The following is an 18,665-nucleotide window of genomic DNA, read 5'->3' on the forward strand; positions in this document are numbered from 1 at the left end:
CATTTGGCCCCTCTATGATAAGGGATACCCATATTACAATAAATTGCCTCTAGACGGGTTATGAAGAGTGTGTCAAAAAACTCAAGTCAACATGCTTCATTGCTATGTACCACAAGATGCTGCAGTGCAAGAATGTTTTCTGTAATGTTTGTTTTTATTTGTTGCTTTGTATTAATGTTAATGTATTTCAGTTCCCATTGTCAGCCCCTGAAGAACAGAGCAGACATCTGCTCCTTACAGTTCCTAATCCATACAATAATTCTCAATTAGTGAATGAATATTGATTGAATGGTGTACACTAGTTAACTATGTTATTATTGCCACAAATGACCTCTAACTTGAGTTAGCTATCCCATAAATAGTCATCATAGTTATAAAAAGAATCACAAGGCCTACTAGATCAGTGAAAATTCATTATTACTCAAAACAACTCCAAGTACATAATGTCCTAGGTAATACTCTACATGAAGTGATTTGCCACAAAACTTGTGCTTGCTTGCTTTTGAATTTCATGCTTCACATTCTGTGGGGAACGTGTATTACATAGTATCCCACAGTAGTATTACTATTAATCTGTATTTACTTATAATGTTATCATCTACAGCGTGATGTTAAAATGTTGCTGCTTTTCATCTGTAATATTTTAGGGAGGAAAATGTTAGTCTTTTTTTCTCAGACAAGCTCTTTGTCTGTTGCCCAGGCTGTAGTGCAGTGGCCCAATCTTGGCTCACTGCAACCTCTGCCTCCCAGGTCAAATGATCCTTGTGCCTCAGCCTCCTGAGTAGCTAGGACTACTTCTGTGTGCCACTGTACGTGGCTTACTTTTACAATTTTTTTGTAGAGATGAGGTTTTACTATATTGCCAGGCCAGTGTCAAACTCCTGGGCTCAAGTGATCCACCTACCTTGGCCTCTTGAAGTGCTGCAATTACAGGTGTGAGCTACCACACCCAGCCTGTTCTTCATTTTATTATAAATAATTTGTTGGAACTTTCTCAGTTGTAGAATTAATGTTAGCAGTTCAGCTTAGTTTAACTGCAAGACCAAAAAGATGGTTTGTGACATCCTGACTCCCATTCTGTATCTCTTCATTCCAACTGGCACCATTCCCTAAGTCCACAGGGTCCTCCACGCTGCCCTTCCCTCCACCTGACCTCTACCTTTTCTGGTTACAAGCTCCAGATCATTCTACTTTCCTATCAAAATATGTCTTCTTCCAAATTCCCAGGTTCCTATCAAAATGTATCTTCTTACTTCCAAATTCCCACATCCCTGTTCTACTTCCATCACAGTGTACACCAGTACTTTAATCTGTGCTAATGACTCAGTGGGGCCAGGGAATATAAAACTCCTTATACAGTTAGTTAAGCTCTAAGGGCCCTCTTTCTGTCTTAAGCATCTTTCTTCTTGCAGACAGTCCCAAGGATTTTTCCTCTTTCCAATAATTACCCATTTACTTTATTCCCAAGGAATGTTTCATCCATGCCTAATTTTAGGAAACATGTTATCTCTTGGATTCCTATTAAAAATATCTGTGGCAATTTGGAAAACATTTTTTTCCCCCGACGTCATCATTCTTTCATGTTTAGCCTGTCAATGCAAATGCTCTTATCCAGAGATGCATTATAGAACAGGAGTTTAGGGAGAAGGAAATTAATACTGGCCATGGTCATGTTCACCTTCTTTTTCCTGTAGAAGACAATGGGCATAGCTAGAGTGGCATTAGCTAACTGTAAAAAGGGTTTGTAGGTCTAGGGATGAATGTAAATGTAAACAATTTAAATGTGGATTCTATTATAGCTTCATATAGAGTATCTCTGTGACCACAAATCATGTTCTTCTTAGTAGCTGATTCCCGCAACCCCTCCCCTTGGTTCAAAGGGTAGAGAAGAAATAATGTCATCAGGACACTACTGAGTAATTTACTTGGTTGTATGACATATATGCAATAAAAGGATGCAAGTATATTTTCTTGGCTTTTCTCCCTAAAGAGTTGCAAACAGGGCTGAATCTAGAAACTACTACTGATGTTTTATTTTTGGGGGGGATAATGCTCCCTACCATTTTTATGGTTTACATGGGCATTCTAATCCAACGTTTTTCAGTTATTAATGACAAATTCAAAGAACAATTATGCAGTCAATGCCTATGGCCTAATTTTTTGTAGTTTTAACTTAAAAAACATAGAAGTACTATCTTTGATACTATGGAAAGGCCCAAACTTAAAAATTTATGATGCAAGAGTTTCAGCTATCAGTTTTGATTACTAAAAACAAGCATTAACCAATAAGTGTTTTATATGATCACAAGAAGCAGAATAGCTTTCTAATAACTTAGCAAAGCTTATGGTTAAAATAAAATCCAAAATGCATTAAACTACTTAACTTATATTTACTGAAAGTTACTAGTCAATAGTGCCATTATGGAAAAAGATTCTCATTTAAAAAAATTAATGCGTACTAATTTTTTTTTAGACTATTGAGATTTGTTTTCTATTTTTGAGATTGAGTCTCTGTTGCCCAGGCTGGAATGCAGTGGCATGATCTAAGCTCTCTGTAACCTCTGCCTCCCAGGTTCAAGTGATTCTTGTGCCTCAGCCTCCTGAGTAGCTGGAATTACAGGCACCTGCCACCATGCTTGGCTAATTTTTGTATTTTTAGTAGAGATGAAGTTTCACTATGTTGGCCAGGCTGGTCTCGAACTCTTGACCTCAAGTGATCCACCCACCTTGGCCTGCCAAAGTGGTGGGATTATAGGTGTGAGTGTCCACACCCGGCCAAAAAAACCTACTGAGATTGTGAAACAAATTTAGAAAAAAGCATACAAACCAAGTTTAAGGTAAATTTAAAGGCTTTCCAATTGTTGAGATTTGCATTTCTCTGACAAGAGAAAAACAGAGTTTAGAAAAACCAGCGTATCTCCTTTTATGTATTTAGAGATCTTTAAAAGTAATGAAATTGTTAGCTATTGTAGCCTGCTTGTTCATTGGGTTTTGTAGTGTGTGTGTGTGTGTGTGTGTGTATGCCACCACTAATATGCTTAGGAACTTTGCATTCACAGTGGCTCATGGATATGCCTTTAACATGAACTATCATACTATAATGGTTATGTAAATTGTTTTTTTTGGAAGAATAGTTATTTTAATACAAACATTCCTTATAGTAAATGTTTGTCTTATGGGTTTTTTTAGTAATAAAATTTGTTTTCCACCTTTGTTATCATCTAACAAGGAATTTACAAAATGAAGAAGGAACCAAATTTTTGTTTTACATTTCTGCTGACCTAGTGTGTGAACTCTAGCAGAGGAATAGCATTGCTGCATGGTGCTCAGAAGGTGTGGGAAAATGGAGCAAAAAGCTTGAATCCATTTTTTTCTGCTTTTACATCAGAATTTACATTTAGGTGACACTTTTCTAGAGGAATGAACAATACATCTCTCTTATCGACAATGTACAATTTGCTAGTTTTGTGTTTAAAGCTTTCCTTATTTTCTGTCCTACTTCTGTGAATTAAGGATTGTAAGCAGGGGCAAAACTGTAGGATTGGCAGGTAATCATTCTTGGATATGGATACTAAGTAGATGTAGCATGCTTATCTTTACTCTTGCTTAGATCATGAGCTCCACAAGACCAGGGGACTGTGATCACTCCAATCCTTGCTGCTTCCTCAGCATATAGCACATGGGAGAATTCAAACATTTGTATAATGAACAAAACAAAACCCCTTCATATTATGAGAAAGACGTCTGCTGTCCTGAAATAACTCATAAATTATCTGTTAGGTAATTTACTTTCAAAGAGAAGAATATGATATGGTTTACATACGATGAACTAGAACTTATGCTGTTACCCTGCTTCTGCCATAAACAGGACAATATATGACAATGAGAAGTCATATGAGTTCTCTGGATCTCAGTGAATAAATTTATGACACTAAGGGATTTGACAAAAATGAAATCCAGTTGGAAAATTGTGCAAGTCACTCAAGTTCTAAATTGCTTCTCAATGCTGAAATCACTTAGTGAGATAAATCAAAGACCACAGAACTTTCAGTTACAAGTAACAGACAAATAATACTAGAAAATTTAAAATTTTTAATAAATGTGCTTTGTTCACAAAATGTGAAAAAATACAACAAACACGTACATTTTCAGGTATGCTACCTCCCACCACTTGGCAACTAAGGTAAAACCACATGATCTAGTCATGATCCTGAAGAATCCAACCAAATGATTACCATTTGTTTTTGAAACAACAAAATTACTTTGGAGAACCTGTTGTGAATGTGACAGGAGGCCTCATAACTTCTTTATATCCAAATGAAATAATTCTTAAGAGTACCCATACAGTATTAGAAGGCCCTATTAACTTCTCTTGTCATTACATACATGATCTGGCACCAAGCTGCAATGACTGCTTAAACTTCAATACTTAAACACTCAATTGGCTTTGGTGGAATGTGTATCAGTTTAAATCTGTGTCAACCTAATTTGAATAAGCTGAATTTACAGTAACAAATGATATAAATTCAAACAAATTTATACTAAGTGGTAGTAGGTTTTATAAAGAGACTTCCTCAGAGTACTACTTAAAATACATCATGCACACTTTGGAGCATAAGCAGAATCAACATCTGTAAACAATCAGAATTTATAGCACCAACATTTTAGCTGTTAACACAAAGGCTGGCTCCAAGGTCATATCACACCAGCCTTTCAAAAGCGCTGTTTTCATTTACTTTCAAAGCATTTTCATTTGGTGTATTATTTTCTTTGCTCTCAAGATCGTATTTATCCAAATCAAAAGGCAAACAGTATGGTAAAAAAAAGTACTACCAAAATAGTTCTGTATTATTCTCAACACAGTGCTTTTTGTTTTTTCTCCCTCCCTTCTCTTGGGGAAGCTACAAGACATAATCCTGTAGTGCTTAACTGGAAAGAACAGTCAATCCTAAATATTAAGGAATCTTATGCTATTGAAAGTAAATGAAAAATTTCAAGTTACTTCTGGCATATTTGAGCAACCAATATTTATTGCGTTTAAGTAACTGACTTTAAAAAATTACAATCTTGTTACTTTCATTAATTTAGCATGTGAAATTTGAAATACTGAGTACAAACACTCAACCATTTATATCACAAAGGATAAAAGTTTTATATTTCTAAATAAAGGTTGACATTCAAAGGTAACTACGGCAATTCACAATAAGCACAAAAACATCAGTTTTACCAGAGTAAAGAAGTGCAGTTTATGAAATTTAGGATCAACTATTGAAAATGCAGGTTTCCTTTAAAAACATACACACAACCATACGCACAACATTAACCATGAAATCTGAAACTGTGATATTTCAGTGCAAAAACCTCAGTATGAGGTAATTTTAATGTAATAACCACTTGAAAACAAAATCCACACAGTGGCACTCTTAATAATGATAGTTTACATGACAATTGCTGGCTGACAAGACAATGTGGACTAAATGGTCTTCACTGTTTAAATTAATCTTGTCTTGTTTGGACATATCTTTTTCCCGAATAATTTGCTTCTGATTCAGAAACACGGAAAGGCAATTATTAATGTGGAAAGGGAAAATTCCCACAGCCAACTAATTGATATATTCAAAGAAAATTTTCTGACAGTTTAGATAGAAATTAAGATTCCAAAACATCAAAGCCATTTTATGAGATCACCAACAGAGGGCTAATTTTAAGTTTTTCCATACAGTTTGAAACTTGTAGTGCGGCACCTCCTTAACGGAAAGGTGAGGACCCTATATTAAAGTTGGTTTCAACAGAACAAACTCTCTTTCAAGTGCAAACCCTTTCAAAAAGGTGTTTTAGGTCATTATTGAGTATTATATTGTTCCTTGCTTAAATAAAAAATTTTGTAAATGAAACCTAAGTTTAAGAAAACTAAAAGTGAACTCTCAGATAAATATACTTCACACCAAGGCCTAAATCACAAAGTTTTGAAAATACTACTTTGGCAATGGTGTTTACTGGATAGGACTAAGGAAATCAGAATACATTATTTTGGGGGAAATCTCTCCCCAATGTCCGATGCTGTCAAATGAGGTTTTAATGGAAGAAAGAAAAAGAATTATCACCAACTACAAAAAGTTCAGGAAATATTGGATCATCAGACAAAAAAGGAACATAAAATGGCTTTCTGTAACATCACAATTTAGTTAGAAAAAAGAAAAAGATAAGAGCATCACAAAACAACTAACCAATCTATTTCTGTATCACATTTAACTTGTGAGTCATCAAAGTGCAATCTACAGCTTTCTACATCTTAAAGTTTCCCATTCAAGGGTTTATAGTTAACATTGAAAAGTTGAAAAGGAAAACATATAGCAAATTATGCTTCATTTTTCACAATAGCACTAAAGAGAAAAAGGTACCTTTCTATGATAGTGCTAAATGCTAAAGTAACAGTAGTTTCTGCTATGACATGAGTCACTCTGCATGAAACTTTAAACTTTCTATATAAGAATAAATTTTAAAATTGAGAAGTAGAAAAAAATAGCAAACTCTGTAAACCTTTGCATTTCTTTTATGCAAACCAGGTTTTAAGTAATGAGTTCATATTAGTATTTCCAATTGGTGTAAGCAATTAGTTTAGAAGCCTGGACTGAAAGGGCCTTTTGCTTCTACATTAACTTAAAAGTAATATGGGGTCCTCTAGCTCATAGAAAGGAATAGAGCTGGCTTGACTTTCTCCAGAATCTGAGTCATATGGAGCATCAGGGAGTTCTGTGAAACCATATGCTAGTTGTTCATCTTCTATATCTGATCGAACATAGCAGGAAGGGTTAGAATATTCCTCATCTTCTATACTGTTGAAATCTTGAGGAATATATAACATTCCTGGGTAGTTCCTACTAACCAAGTCACTTGTGGTTTTTAGAGAGATTTTCCTAAATGCCATCAGATGCATATGTGAAAATTTTGAGTACTTGAAGCGTTTAAAGCCCAGGGACTCTATAGCAATCTTCCAGCTTTTCATCATCATAGCATGACGGTTCTGATGGGAGGAATCAGGTGTGATGATAAGTAATAAACCATTTAACACTAACAGTTCATGGGCTTTCTTGCAGCAAATCCATCGCTGGTAAGGAGATGGAAAATAAGAAAGAAGAAGAGAGAAAACAACCACATGGAAAAGTTCTCCAGGAAGAGAATCAATAGGGTTTTTCAGCTGCTTCAAAAAAGCATCAATAGCATCCTGTGCAAGCTGGAGTGGCTGCTGAAGCTGTAAGTTCAGGAAGTCACATTTATAGACACTCTGCAGAAACAGAAAACAAGCCATATTAAGAATTTCAAGATTATTTCTACTTTAATACATAGAATTTTCAGCAAAGTATTTCACATATCATAGTAATTCCAGCATTGATTAAACATTTTTCCTTTTAAATCACTAAACATGAACTGATTTATTCAATCACAACTTTTACTCACAAAAACCTGAGTAATTAAGTCTAGAAACTTGTTACTAATCATTTAAAAATTTGCCTAACAATTTAAAATGAAAAATAATTTAAGTGTCCATTTTGGGTTAGGAATTTAATATGAATTTTAATTTGGATAGAAGTTTACAGGAATGACTTATTTCCAAGCTTTGTCATATTTACATTTACTTTGTCATTTACAGTTACCAAAAACAAGCTAATATAAAAATCCTAACAAGAAATACCATGAAATGAAGATGAATCAAATTAAAGAGGATAATGAAAGAGGCATTATAAAATTTGTACAAGCAGAATGATTCCAAAACTCAAGTCTTTGAAACCATTAACTTTAACCATTTAAAAAGTAAACCTCAACGTTACTTTTATTCTATTAAAAAGTTAATCCCTGATTTGGAACAAACTAAATTTATTTAGACATATGACTATGGAAAACAATACAACTAAAGGAATAAACAACATTACATAATTTGCTAAATCTTAAAACTATGGAAATAAGCCAGAATAAGAAAGCAATTTTAAAAATAGATAAAAATTGCTCTATCATATATCAATAGTTATTAACAAAGATATGACCTAAAACGTTAATCCCTTGTTCTTGTTAGTGTATATAAAAGCTGGCCACATAGTCATCTGGACTGTCTATTAGGAAAAGTAATGTTCTATTACCAGAAAAAGATGTTTTTCTTCTCTCCCCACTTTTCTTTTTTTGAGATGGGAGTCTTGCTGTGTTGCCCAGGCTGCAGTGCTGTGACCTGATCTTGGCTCATGGCAATCTCTGCCTCCTAGGTTCAAGCAATTCTCTGCCTCAGCCTCCCGAGTAGCTGGGATTACAGACGCTTGCTACCACACCCAGCTAATTTTTGTATTTTTAGTAAAGACAGGGTTTCACCATCTTGGCCAGACTGGTCTTGAACTCCTGACCTCATGATCCACCCGCCACGGCCTCCCAAAGTGTTGGGATTACAGGCTTGAGCCAGAACGCCCAGCCTTCCCTTTCTCCTTTAAGACAGCTTTATTGATGTATAAGTGACACAGAAGCATAAATGTGGTAAGTTCTGACATATTTTTACACTCATGAAACCACTGGCTTGGTCGAGTTAATGAACAGATCCAACACCCCATAATTTCCCTTATGCCCCTTTGTAGTCACTCCCTTCTCTTCCCCTGCCAGTGGGCAACCATTGATGTTATTTATATCACTACAGACTAGTTTGTATTTCCTAGAATTTTACATAAGTAATCATTTTGAGATTTTTCTTGCAGGTATTATAGTTTATTCCTTTTAAAACTGCAGAACGGCTGCCCATTGCATCAAGGATGTACCATACTTGCTTCATCCATATATATCAGTTTATGGATATCTGGGCTATTTCTAGTTTTTGGTTATTACAATTCAAGCTGCTTTGAGTATTCCTATTCAAGTGTTTGAATCAACGTTCTTTTATTGTGGGGAAATATCTTGGGTGGCTGGATCATACAGTAGGTGTTGTACATTTAATTTTTAAATAACTCCAACTGATTCCAAAAGTGGTTATGTAGTTTCATGTTCCAAGTATGTGAGACTTCCAGTTCCTCCAAATGCTTATCCTTGGTGTAGCTAATCTATTTCATTTTAGTAATTGTATCAGGTGTGTAGTGGTATTGTGGTTTTAGTCGACATTTCTCAATGAGTTAGTGATGTTAATCATCATTTCCCGGACTTATCTGTCATCCAGGTATCTTCTGTGTTAAAGTATCTCTTCAAATATTTTGCCCATTTAAAAATAATTGGGTTGCTTTAACTTAACAATAGAGTCTTGCTCTGTCAGGTTGCTTTAACTTTAATGACAGTCTTACTCTGTTGCCAGGCTGGAGTGCTGTGGTGTGATCTCGGTTCACTGCAACCTCCATCTCCTGGATTCAAACGATTCTCCTGCCTCAGACTCCCGAGTAGCTGGGAGTACAGGCAAATACCACCAAACCCAGATAATTTTTGTATTTTTAGTAGAGACAGGGTTTCAGTATGTTGGTCAGTTTGGTCTCGATCTCTTGACCTTGTGATCCACCTGCCTCAGCCTCCCAAAGTGGTGGGATTACAGGTGTGAGCCAGAGAGTTCTTTATATATTCTTGATACAAGTCCTTTGTGAGATATGACGTGAAAATATTTTCTCAGTATCACGTGGCTTATCTTTTCATTCTTTTAACAGTGTCATTGGCAGAGCTGAGGTTTTTAATTTTGATGAAGACCAATTTATCAATTTGTTCTTTCTTAGATGTTGCTTTCAAAGTCACGTCTAAGAAGGCTTTTCTTATTCCAAGGCCATAAAAAATTTCTTTCAATGTTTTCCTTTAGCAGTTTTATTGTTTATGGTTGTTCATTTAGGTCTATGATACATTTTGAGTTCATTTTTTTTTTTTTATATGGAGTGTGGTATGGTCTGAAGTTTCTTCTTTTGTATATGGGTATCCCTTTGTGGAAAAGACATTGTGGAAAAGGCCACACCATTGTGGAAAGGACAATGCTTTCCATCTTGGGCAAAATTAGGTATCTAAGTTTGGGCCTATTTGTGAACCATCTTTGTATTTCACTGAACATCAATACCACACTGTCTTGAATATGGTAGCTTTATACTAATTTTGAAATCAGGTAGTGTTACTCTCCAACACTGCCCTTTTTCAAAGTTGTTTTTAGCTATTATTCTAGGTCCTTTGAATTTCCACTCAAATTTTAGAATAAGTTTTTCAGTTTCTACAAAAAAGCCCACAAGAGTTTTGATCAGGACTGCACTGATTCTATACAGACAAGGCCTTACTCTGTCACCTAGGCTGGAGTACAGTGGTGTGATCAGCTCTCTGCAACCTTCGCCCTCTGGGCTCAAGCAATCTTCCCGCCAGGCTCCTGAGTAGCTGGGACCACAGGCGAGTGAGTGCCCCCACACCTGGCTAATTTTTGTTTTGTTTTGTTTTGTAGAGATGGGTTTTTTGTCACACTGCCCAACATGGTCTTGAACTAAAAGGGCTCAACTCAAGCAATCCACTTGCCTAGGCCTCCCAAAATGCTGGGGTTACAGGTGTGAGCCACTGCACCCAGCCTAAGTCATCTTTAACTTCTCCCAATTTGTAGTTTTCAGCATGTGGATTTTTCTACTTTTGTCGGATTTATGAGCTACATATTTCATATAAATATATGTTCACATATAAAATATTTCATATTTTTGATGCTAGAGTAAATGGTAGTTTTTAATTTAAATTTCTGATTGGTTGCTGTTAGTATATAAAACACATTTCTGTATATTTATCTTCTATCTTGCAACCTTGCTAAACTCACTTGTTCTAAAAGCATCTTTGACTACTACATAGAACAATCACAATGACGCCTGTGAATACAGTTTTACTTCTTTCCAATCTGGATGTTGTTTATTGCTTTTTCTTGCTTTATTGAATTGCTAGAACCTCTAGTACAAATGATAAATACAAGTGGTAAGAGTAGACATCCTTATGTTGTTCTTGTGAGAAAAGCATTTTTCTTTCACCGTTAAGCAAGATGCTAGCTGGAGATTTTTCACTTATCCTTTGTCATGTTTAGGAAATTCCCTTACATTTCTGAGTTTTTTTAATTGGGAAAGTCTGGACGTTGAATTTTGTCAAAGCTTTGTCAAATGCTTTTTCTCTGCCTACTGAAATCATCAAATAACTTTTCCCTTTTAATGAGTTAATACGGTAAATATTGTTTTTGACCATTAGATCAATTTTGCATTCCTGAGATTAACCAAACTTGGCTTTATATATTATTCTTTTAAAAGACCTTGATGGATTTAATTTGCTAACATTTTGTATAGAACATATGTATCTATATTTATAAAGGATATGGGTCTATAGTTTTGTTTTTGTAACATCTTTGTCTGATTTTGGTAGAGTAATGGCCTCATAGAATGAGTTGGAAAGTTTTCCATCCATTTCAATTTTATGAAAGAGAATATATATAATTGGTATTATTTCTTCCTTAACTATTTGGTAAATTTTAACATACAGATATTAGTGCCTGAAGTTTTGTTTGTGGGAAAGTTTTAAACTGCCAATTCATAATTTAATAGATTTAGGCCATTCATCTTATCTATTTCTTCATGAATAAGCTTGGTGGTTATATGTCTTTCTAGGAATTAGTCCATTTAAATTGTGTAATTGATTGGCATAAAGTTGTTCATATTTTCTTATCCTTTTAATGTTGGTAAAACTTGTCATGATTTTAGCTTTTTCTCTTTACTTCTATCAGTAGGCTAGAGTTTATCAATTTTATTGAACTACTCAACCAGCTTTTGCCTTCATTAATTTTCCCTACTGTTTTTCTGAAAGTTTTCTATTTCATTTGATTTCTGCTCTGATCTTCATTATTTTCTTTCTCTTCCTTCAGATTTAATGTACTCTTTTTCTAGTTGAAATGTTGATGTCACTGCTTTCAGATTATTATCTAATAAAGGTGTTTAGTGCTATAATTTTCCCCTAAGTAACTACTTTTGTAATTTTAGTGGCATCTATGCATTTTGATATTCTATATTTTTCAAAAAGTTCTAATTTCCATTGTGAGTTCTTCGCCAGGTGTTCAGTGCACCTGTTCTAGGAATTATTGAGAAGGGTACTGAAATCACTGTAATTTCGATGTTTATATTTCCTTGACAGTTTATCAATTTTTGGTTTACATATTTGGGAGCTCTGTTATTAGGTACATAGACCAAGTTTGGTTTAGGATTATGTACTCTTGATAAACTGACCCTTTTATTATTATGGAATGGCTATTTTTATCCCTGATCATATTCTTTGCTCTGAAAAATACTTTTGTCTAATCTCAATGTAGCCATGCCAGCTTTCTTTTATCTTCTTGCTTTCACTCTATTTGAGGCTTAATAATTGAAGTACCTTTCTTATGGGCAACATATTTGTGTCTTGGCTTTTTTTGCCCCCAATCTGCCAGTTTCTGCCTTTTAATTGGGGTATTTAGGCCACTGATATTTAATGTGTTTACTGACATGCTTAGGTTTTAAATCTATAATCTCGCTATTTATTTTCTGTTTGTCCCACTTGATTGTTCTTCACTTCCTCCTGTCATCTTTCGAATTAACTAATATTTTATGATTTTATCAGCTTTGTTGGCTTATTAACTCTTTTATCTTAGCAGCTGCTTTAGCTTATCAGTCTACCTTCAAGTGATATTATACCACTTAATGTATAAGAACTTCAAAGTACTAATAGCACAGTGGACTGGTTCCAGGAACCACTGAACATAACCAAATCCACAGATGTTCAAGTCCCTTATATAAAATGGTGGATTTGCATATACCCTATGCATACCTCCCACATATTTTAAGTTATCTGTAGATTACTTATAACTAATACAATGTAATGCTGTGTAAATAGTTGTTACACTGTATTGTTTTTGTTGTTATATTATTTTATTTATTGAGACAGGGTCTTTGTTGTTCAGGGTGGAGTACACTGGCACAATCTTGGATCACAGCAGCCTTAACCTCCAGGGCTCAAGCAATCCTCCCATCTCAGTCTCCTGAGTAGCTGGGAATACAAGTGCACCATGCCTGGCTACCTTTTTTATTTTTTGTAGAGATAGGGTCTTGCTGTGTTGCATAGGCTGATCTTAAGCTCCTGGGCTCAAGTAATCCTTCTGCATTGGTCTTCCAAAGTGCTGGGATTACAGGTTTAAGCCACCATGCCCTGCCTCAAATATTTTTGATCTGTGGTTGACTGCATCTACAGATGTGGAATCCAAGCATATGGAGGGCCAAGTGTATTTCTGATTCTCTCATCCCACCCTTTATGCTACTACTGTCTTAAATTCTCATTTTATTTATATTAAAAATTCTTCTCTGTATCATTATTTTTGTTTAAGTTGTTTTAGTTTGCTAGTGCTGTTGTAACAAAGTACCATGAACTGGGTGGTTTAAACAATAGAAATTTATTTTCTCATAGTTCTGGAGGCTTAGAAATCTGAGATCAAGATTTTGGGAAGGTTTCTTCCTTCTGAAGGCTGTGAAGGAAAAATCTAATCAATGCCTCTTGCCTTGTCTCAAGTGGTTTGCTGGCAATCTTTGGTGTTCTTTGGTTTGTAGATGCACCTCCCCGATCTCTGTGTTCATCTTCATGTGAAGCTCTCTCTGGGTGCTTGTTTCTGAGTTCAAATTTCTCTTTTTTGTAAGGATACCAAAATCATATTCAACTAGGGGTCACTCTAATCACCCCTGATTACTTTTGTAAAGCTATTTTCAAATAAAGTCACATCTTTAGAGTTAGAACTACAACATATCTGTTTTAGGGTGACAGAATTCAACCCAAAACAATAGTAAATTATCTCTAAAGAGTTTAAACAAGAGAAAATCTTATTTTTATTTGTATAGTTATCACTACTAGTATTCTTCATTCCTTTGTGTAGATCCATATTTCTACCTGACTAAAGCACGTCCTCCTTGACATTTCTTATGATACAAGTTGCTAATATTGATGTATTTCAGCTTTCATATGAAAGATATTTTGGCTGGGTATAAAATTCTAGGTGACTTTTTTCTCTCAGTACTCTAAGCTTTTAAGACTTTATCACTAGTTTTAGAAGTCTAATTATGATATTCCTTGGTGTAATTTTCATGTTTCCTTCATTTGAGATTTGTTGGGCTTCTCTGAATTTGTGAGTTAACAGCTTTCATCAAATTGGAACGTTATTGGCCATTATTTTTTCAAATTTCCCACCTTCTGGGAGATTCTAATTATGTTTATATTTAGCTGCTTAGATTTGTATCACTGATGCTCTTCTATTTAAAAAATTTTTTGTTTCATTTTGGATAGTTGCTATTGTTGTAACTTCAATTTACCTTTCATTCTACAACATCTAATATGCAGTAATCCTATCTGGTATGTATTTTCACATTACACATTGTAGTGTCTGTCTCTAGATGATAGATTTGGGTATTTTAAGAAACCTCCCTGGTTTTACTTAGCTTTTTATACAGTTTTGATATGTTTTAATAAAATAAAACCATATTGAAGCATAACACATATAGGAAAGAGCACAAACTGTAAATGTTTAGTTCAAGGAATTTTTCCAAACTGGATGATCTCTATTTTAATGTCCTTGTTTCTATGTCAGTTCAGAGTTGGTCACTGTTAGCTGATTCATCTCTATGGTTCCTATTTTCTTACTGCTTTGCATGGCTGTAATTTTTTTTGGATGTCAGACATGATGAATTTTACCTTGGTGGGTACAATAGCTATAGATTGCTATACATATTCCTGAACTGTGTTCTGGGATGTAGTTAAGATACCTGGAGACAATTTGAACTTTTTGGGTCTTGCTTTTAAGATCCATTATGTGGGACTAGAGCAGTGTTTATCTAAGGCAAATTATTCTCCATTATTGAGGTAAGACCCTTCTCTGTGTACTCTATTCAATGTTTGTGAATTTTGAGTATTCCAGTATAGCTGATGGGAACAGGTACAATATTAACACTTCCCTGTGTGAGTGCTGGCCACTATAACCTCTAATCCTTTCAGACAGTAGACAGTACCTTCTTGAGTCTCATGTAGTTTTCTCATATACATGTATGCTTATCTATACTCAGCTGAGTATTCAAAGGGGACCTTTTGCAGCCCTCTGGCGTTTTCCCTCTATGGTTTGCTTATTTTCAGTAGACTATTCTAGAAATTCTAGCTGCCTTGGTCTCCTATGACTCTCAATGCCATCTTTACAACTCACGAATCACCTAGACTCTGCTTGGGTTTTTCTCTGTGCTACATCCTGGAAACTCTCAAGGCAATATCCTAGAGTAATTGTAGGGCTCATCTCATTTGTTTTCCATCTCTCAGAGCTCACTGTCCTTCATTATCTGATGCACAGTATCAAAATTATTTCGAATATTCAGTCCACTCTTTTTGTTGCTTCAAGTGGGGGAAGATGATAAATCTAGTCTATGTTATCCCATCTTGGCTGGAAGAGTTAGTCCCTTTAGTCTGTTTTAAAGTTAGTTAAAATTAGTTACAGAATTCTGAATTGTGAAACTCTCATTCTACTACTTAAGTTACTAGCAGTTTTTTGTCTTCCCTAGTGACTATACAATTCAAAGTTTATAGCCCTATCCATAAATAGATTTAATATTAAGCTTAAGGATCAAATCAAATGGTCATGATGTCTCAGCAGTCCCTGAAGAACATCTCTCATGTGTGTCTTGAGGAAGGAAGAGAAGAGAATCCATGCATGAAGCCACTTGGGCTTTAAAATTGTAGTTCCTGGCGGCACAAAAATTCTCTGCAGTGGTTAAGCTAAGAACAGTGATTTTAGCATAGAGAAACAGAAGTATAACAGTAATGGTTTTAGGACTTGGTTGTTCCTCAGTGTTACTTATATAGATTTAATCTATTTAGTCATGCTCATCAAAATGATATGTAATTAAAGAAATGTCTCATATGAACGCTGAATCTTCATGCAGGAACTTTTTCAGTAACAACAAGCACTTATTTAGCAGGCACTATTAAGAGGTACTATGCTTGGTGCTTTACAACATCCTATAAAATGTGGTCCACTACTAATTCTGTTATACAGATGAGAAAACTGAGGATCAGAGACTAGAAAATGGTGATGGAGAGGTTCAAACCTAGGTTGGAAGTATGAGTCTATTCTTTTATTTAAAAAGTATTAAATATATTAGGCACTCTTCTAGGTTCTGGGAATACAGCAGTAGAGGAAAAAAAATCCCCAAGGAGTTTATACTCTAACCCATACTTTAACATTATATTTTGTTAACATTTAAATGCATTTTGTAAAAATTTTTGTGTTTGGAGGTCTAACAATAGTAAAATGGTAAACATAATGAATTTATGTTATTCTGGAAAAAATCTAACTTGTTCTGATATAAATAATTCACCAACCTTTAAAAAATGCCTTTAACACAAACTCTTGGCATCACACGGTTAAGGTAAAAGAAAGTTCAAGGTGGCCAGGTGCGAAGGCTCATGCCGGCAATCCCAGCACTTTGGGAGGCCGAGGCAGGTGGATCACCTGAGGTCAGGTGTTTGAGACAAGCCTGTCCAACATGGTGAAACCCTGTCTCTATTAAAAATAAAAAGTCAGCTGGGCATGGTGGTGCATACCTGTAATCCCAGCTACTTGAGAGGCAGAGGCAGGAGAATCGCTTGAACCTGGGAGGCAGAGGTTGTAGTGAGTTACCATGCCACTGCACTTGAGCCTGGGCAACAAGAGTAAAACTTCATCTTAAAAAAAAAAAAGTTCAAGCTGGTTAAGGAGGTGATCCTGCTTCACAGAATTAAAATGATAGTGTCATAATGACTGACCCACAGGAACATTCTCAAAGGAAAGGATAGTATCTATTATTTATTAAGTTCCTATAATGTACCAGGCCAAATGTTAAGTAGTTTCATCGACTCAAGTACAAACAAGCTGGATTTAATAAAATCTGACTGACGCCAAAGCCCCTGTCTCTTTCTACCATTCCATAATGGCTCTGTAACACTGTATATTTCAGAAAGAGATGCATTAAAAAAAATAATAAACCAAAGACAACAAAATGCAAAACCCAAACACAACAGCTATGGGGAAGTCTGTAATCTGAATTGAGATGGAGTCTCACTGTGTTGCCCATGCTGGAATGTAGTGGTACAATCTTGGCTCACCACAACCTCCAACTCCCGGGTTCAAGCGATTCCCCTGCCTCAGCCTCTGAAATAGCTAGTATTTCCAGGTGCCTGCCACCACACCTGGCTAATTTTTGTATTTTTTAATAGAGACAGGGTTTCACCATGTTGGCCAGGCTGGTTTTGAATTCCTGACCTCAGGTGATCTGCCTGCCTCAGCCTCCTAAAGTGCTGGGATTACAGGCATCAGCCACTGCGCCCAGCTGAAGCGTCTTAATTCCAATGATTTTATTATAACATAGTTCTAGACTATGCCTATTTAGATGACAAAGAAAATAAAGACAAAATTGGTTAAATGCTCAAATTTTCATAAAATTTATTTAGGTTTGAATAGAAATCTCTTCTTGTTGGGTACACAGGAAATATATTTGCTATTTTAGGGATGCAAAGAAAGTGCTTTTCTTTGTAAATATACATGTTAAATATTGAAGTCTGAAAACAAAACTATGCATACCTCTACAGCAGGTACAATGTCTATGCCAACAGTTAGAAATTCTTCAAACTTCAGAAATGGGTTAAAGCAGCTGCCAACATCAAGTAATCTGATTTTTCCTGAGGCTTGTAGCAACCTAAAAACAGATATTTTATAAGAACAAAATCAAATATGAGAATATAAGAAATCATGTAGATTATTGGTTCTTTAACTTTTTGGACCCTTTTACACATTTAAAAATTACTAAGGGCCCCAAAAGCTTTCACTTCTGTGAGTTGTATCTATTAATAATCACCATATTTGAAGTTAAGATGAACAAGTCTTAAAAAATATTCATTTATTAGACTTAAAAGGATAGTAAAAAAGTACAGCCATGTTTTATATATATTTATTAACAAAAAAAATTGAGACAAGGTCTTGCTATATTGCCCAGGCTCGTCCTAAACTCCTGAGCCCAAGTGATCCTTCAGCCTCAGCCTCCCAAAGTGCTGAGACTGCAGGCATGAGTCACTGTACCTGGCACTTCCATGCCCCCCTTTTTAAAAAAATATATTTTTTCAATTCTCTATTGTCTGGCTTAATGGAAGACAAATTTACACTCAGGCTGTTGCAATATCACATGGTATATAGTCACTGGAAAACTTCATTCTACACTCAAGATAAAGTGAGAGTAAAAAATGAGAATCTATAACAATATGAATTACTATACATACTACTAAATATTCTAAACCTTAATTGGGCTATGGTTAAGAACAAGAGTTCTGGAATCAGAAAAGCTAAGATCATAATCTGATTCTGACGCTTAACATGTAATACAGGGATAACAGTGGTAGTCACCCTTAGACTTTTTTCCCAAATTAATAATATATTTAATACTTGACCCCATGGCTAGTACATGGTAAGTGCTCAAACAGTGGTAGATATCATTGTTCACTATTACCATGTTATATAATAAAATTTTTGTGTTTCTTCCACTAATGATCTTCCAAAGCATAGTAAAAGCAGAATTTGCTATATGCTAAGTTCTGTAGGATAGATTCTAGTAAAATGAGTAGCAATACATGTCTTAGTCTTAAAA

General features: G+C 35.2%; 1 protein-coding gene across 4 annotated transcripts in view; it reads right to left on the bottom strand.

Moving 5' to 3' along the window:
• Nucleotides 1-4,072: 4,072 nt before the first annotated feature.
• The window catches only part of SAMTOR (S-adenosylmethionine sensor upstream of mTORC1), a 100,578-nt gene continuing 85,985 nt past the window's right edge, over nt 4,073-18,665 (bottom strand). For all 4 annotated transcript variants that reach the window (XM_002751698.6, XM_054237450.2, XM_078342108.1 and 1 more), the window contains 2 exons: nt 17,609-17,723; nt 4,073-7,285 (listed from right to left, as the gene is read on the bottom strand). In XM_002751698.6, the coding sequence (XP_002751744.3) occupies nt 6,656-7,285; nt 17,609-17,723 (745 nt within the window). In that variant the 3' untranslated portion in view covers nt 4,073-6,655. The remainder of the gene's footprint in view (nt 7,286-17,608; nt 17,724-18,665) is intronic.

The sequence above is a fragment of the Callithrix jacchus genome, chromosome 11 (assembly GCF_049354715.1).
Source record: "Callithrix jacchus isolate 240 chromosome 11, calJac240_pri, whole genome shotgun sequence".
Classification (NCBI taxonomy): Eukaryota; Metazoa; Chordata; class Mammalia; order Primates; family Cebidae; genus Callithrix; species Callithrix jacchus.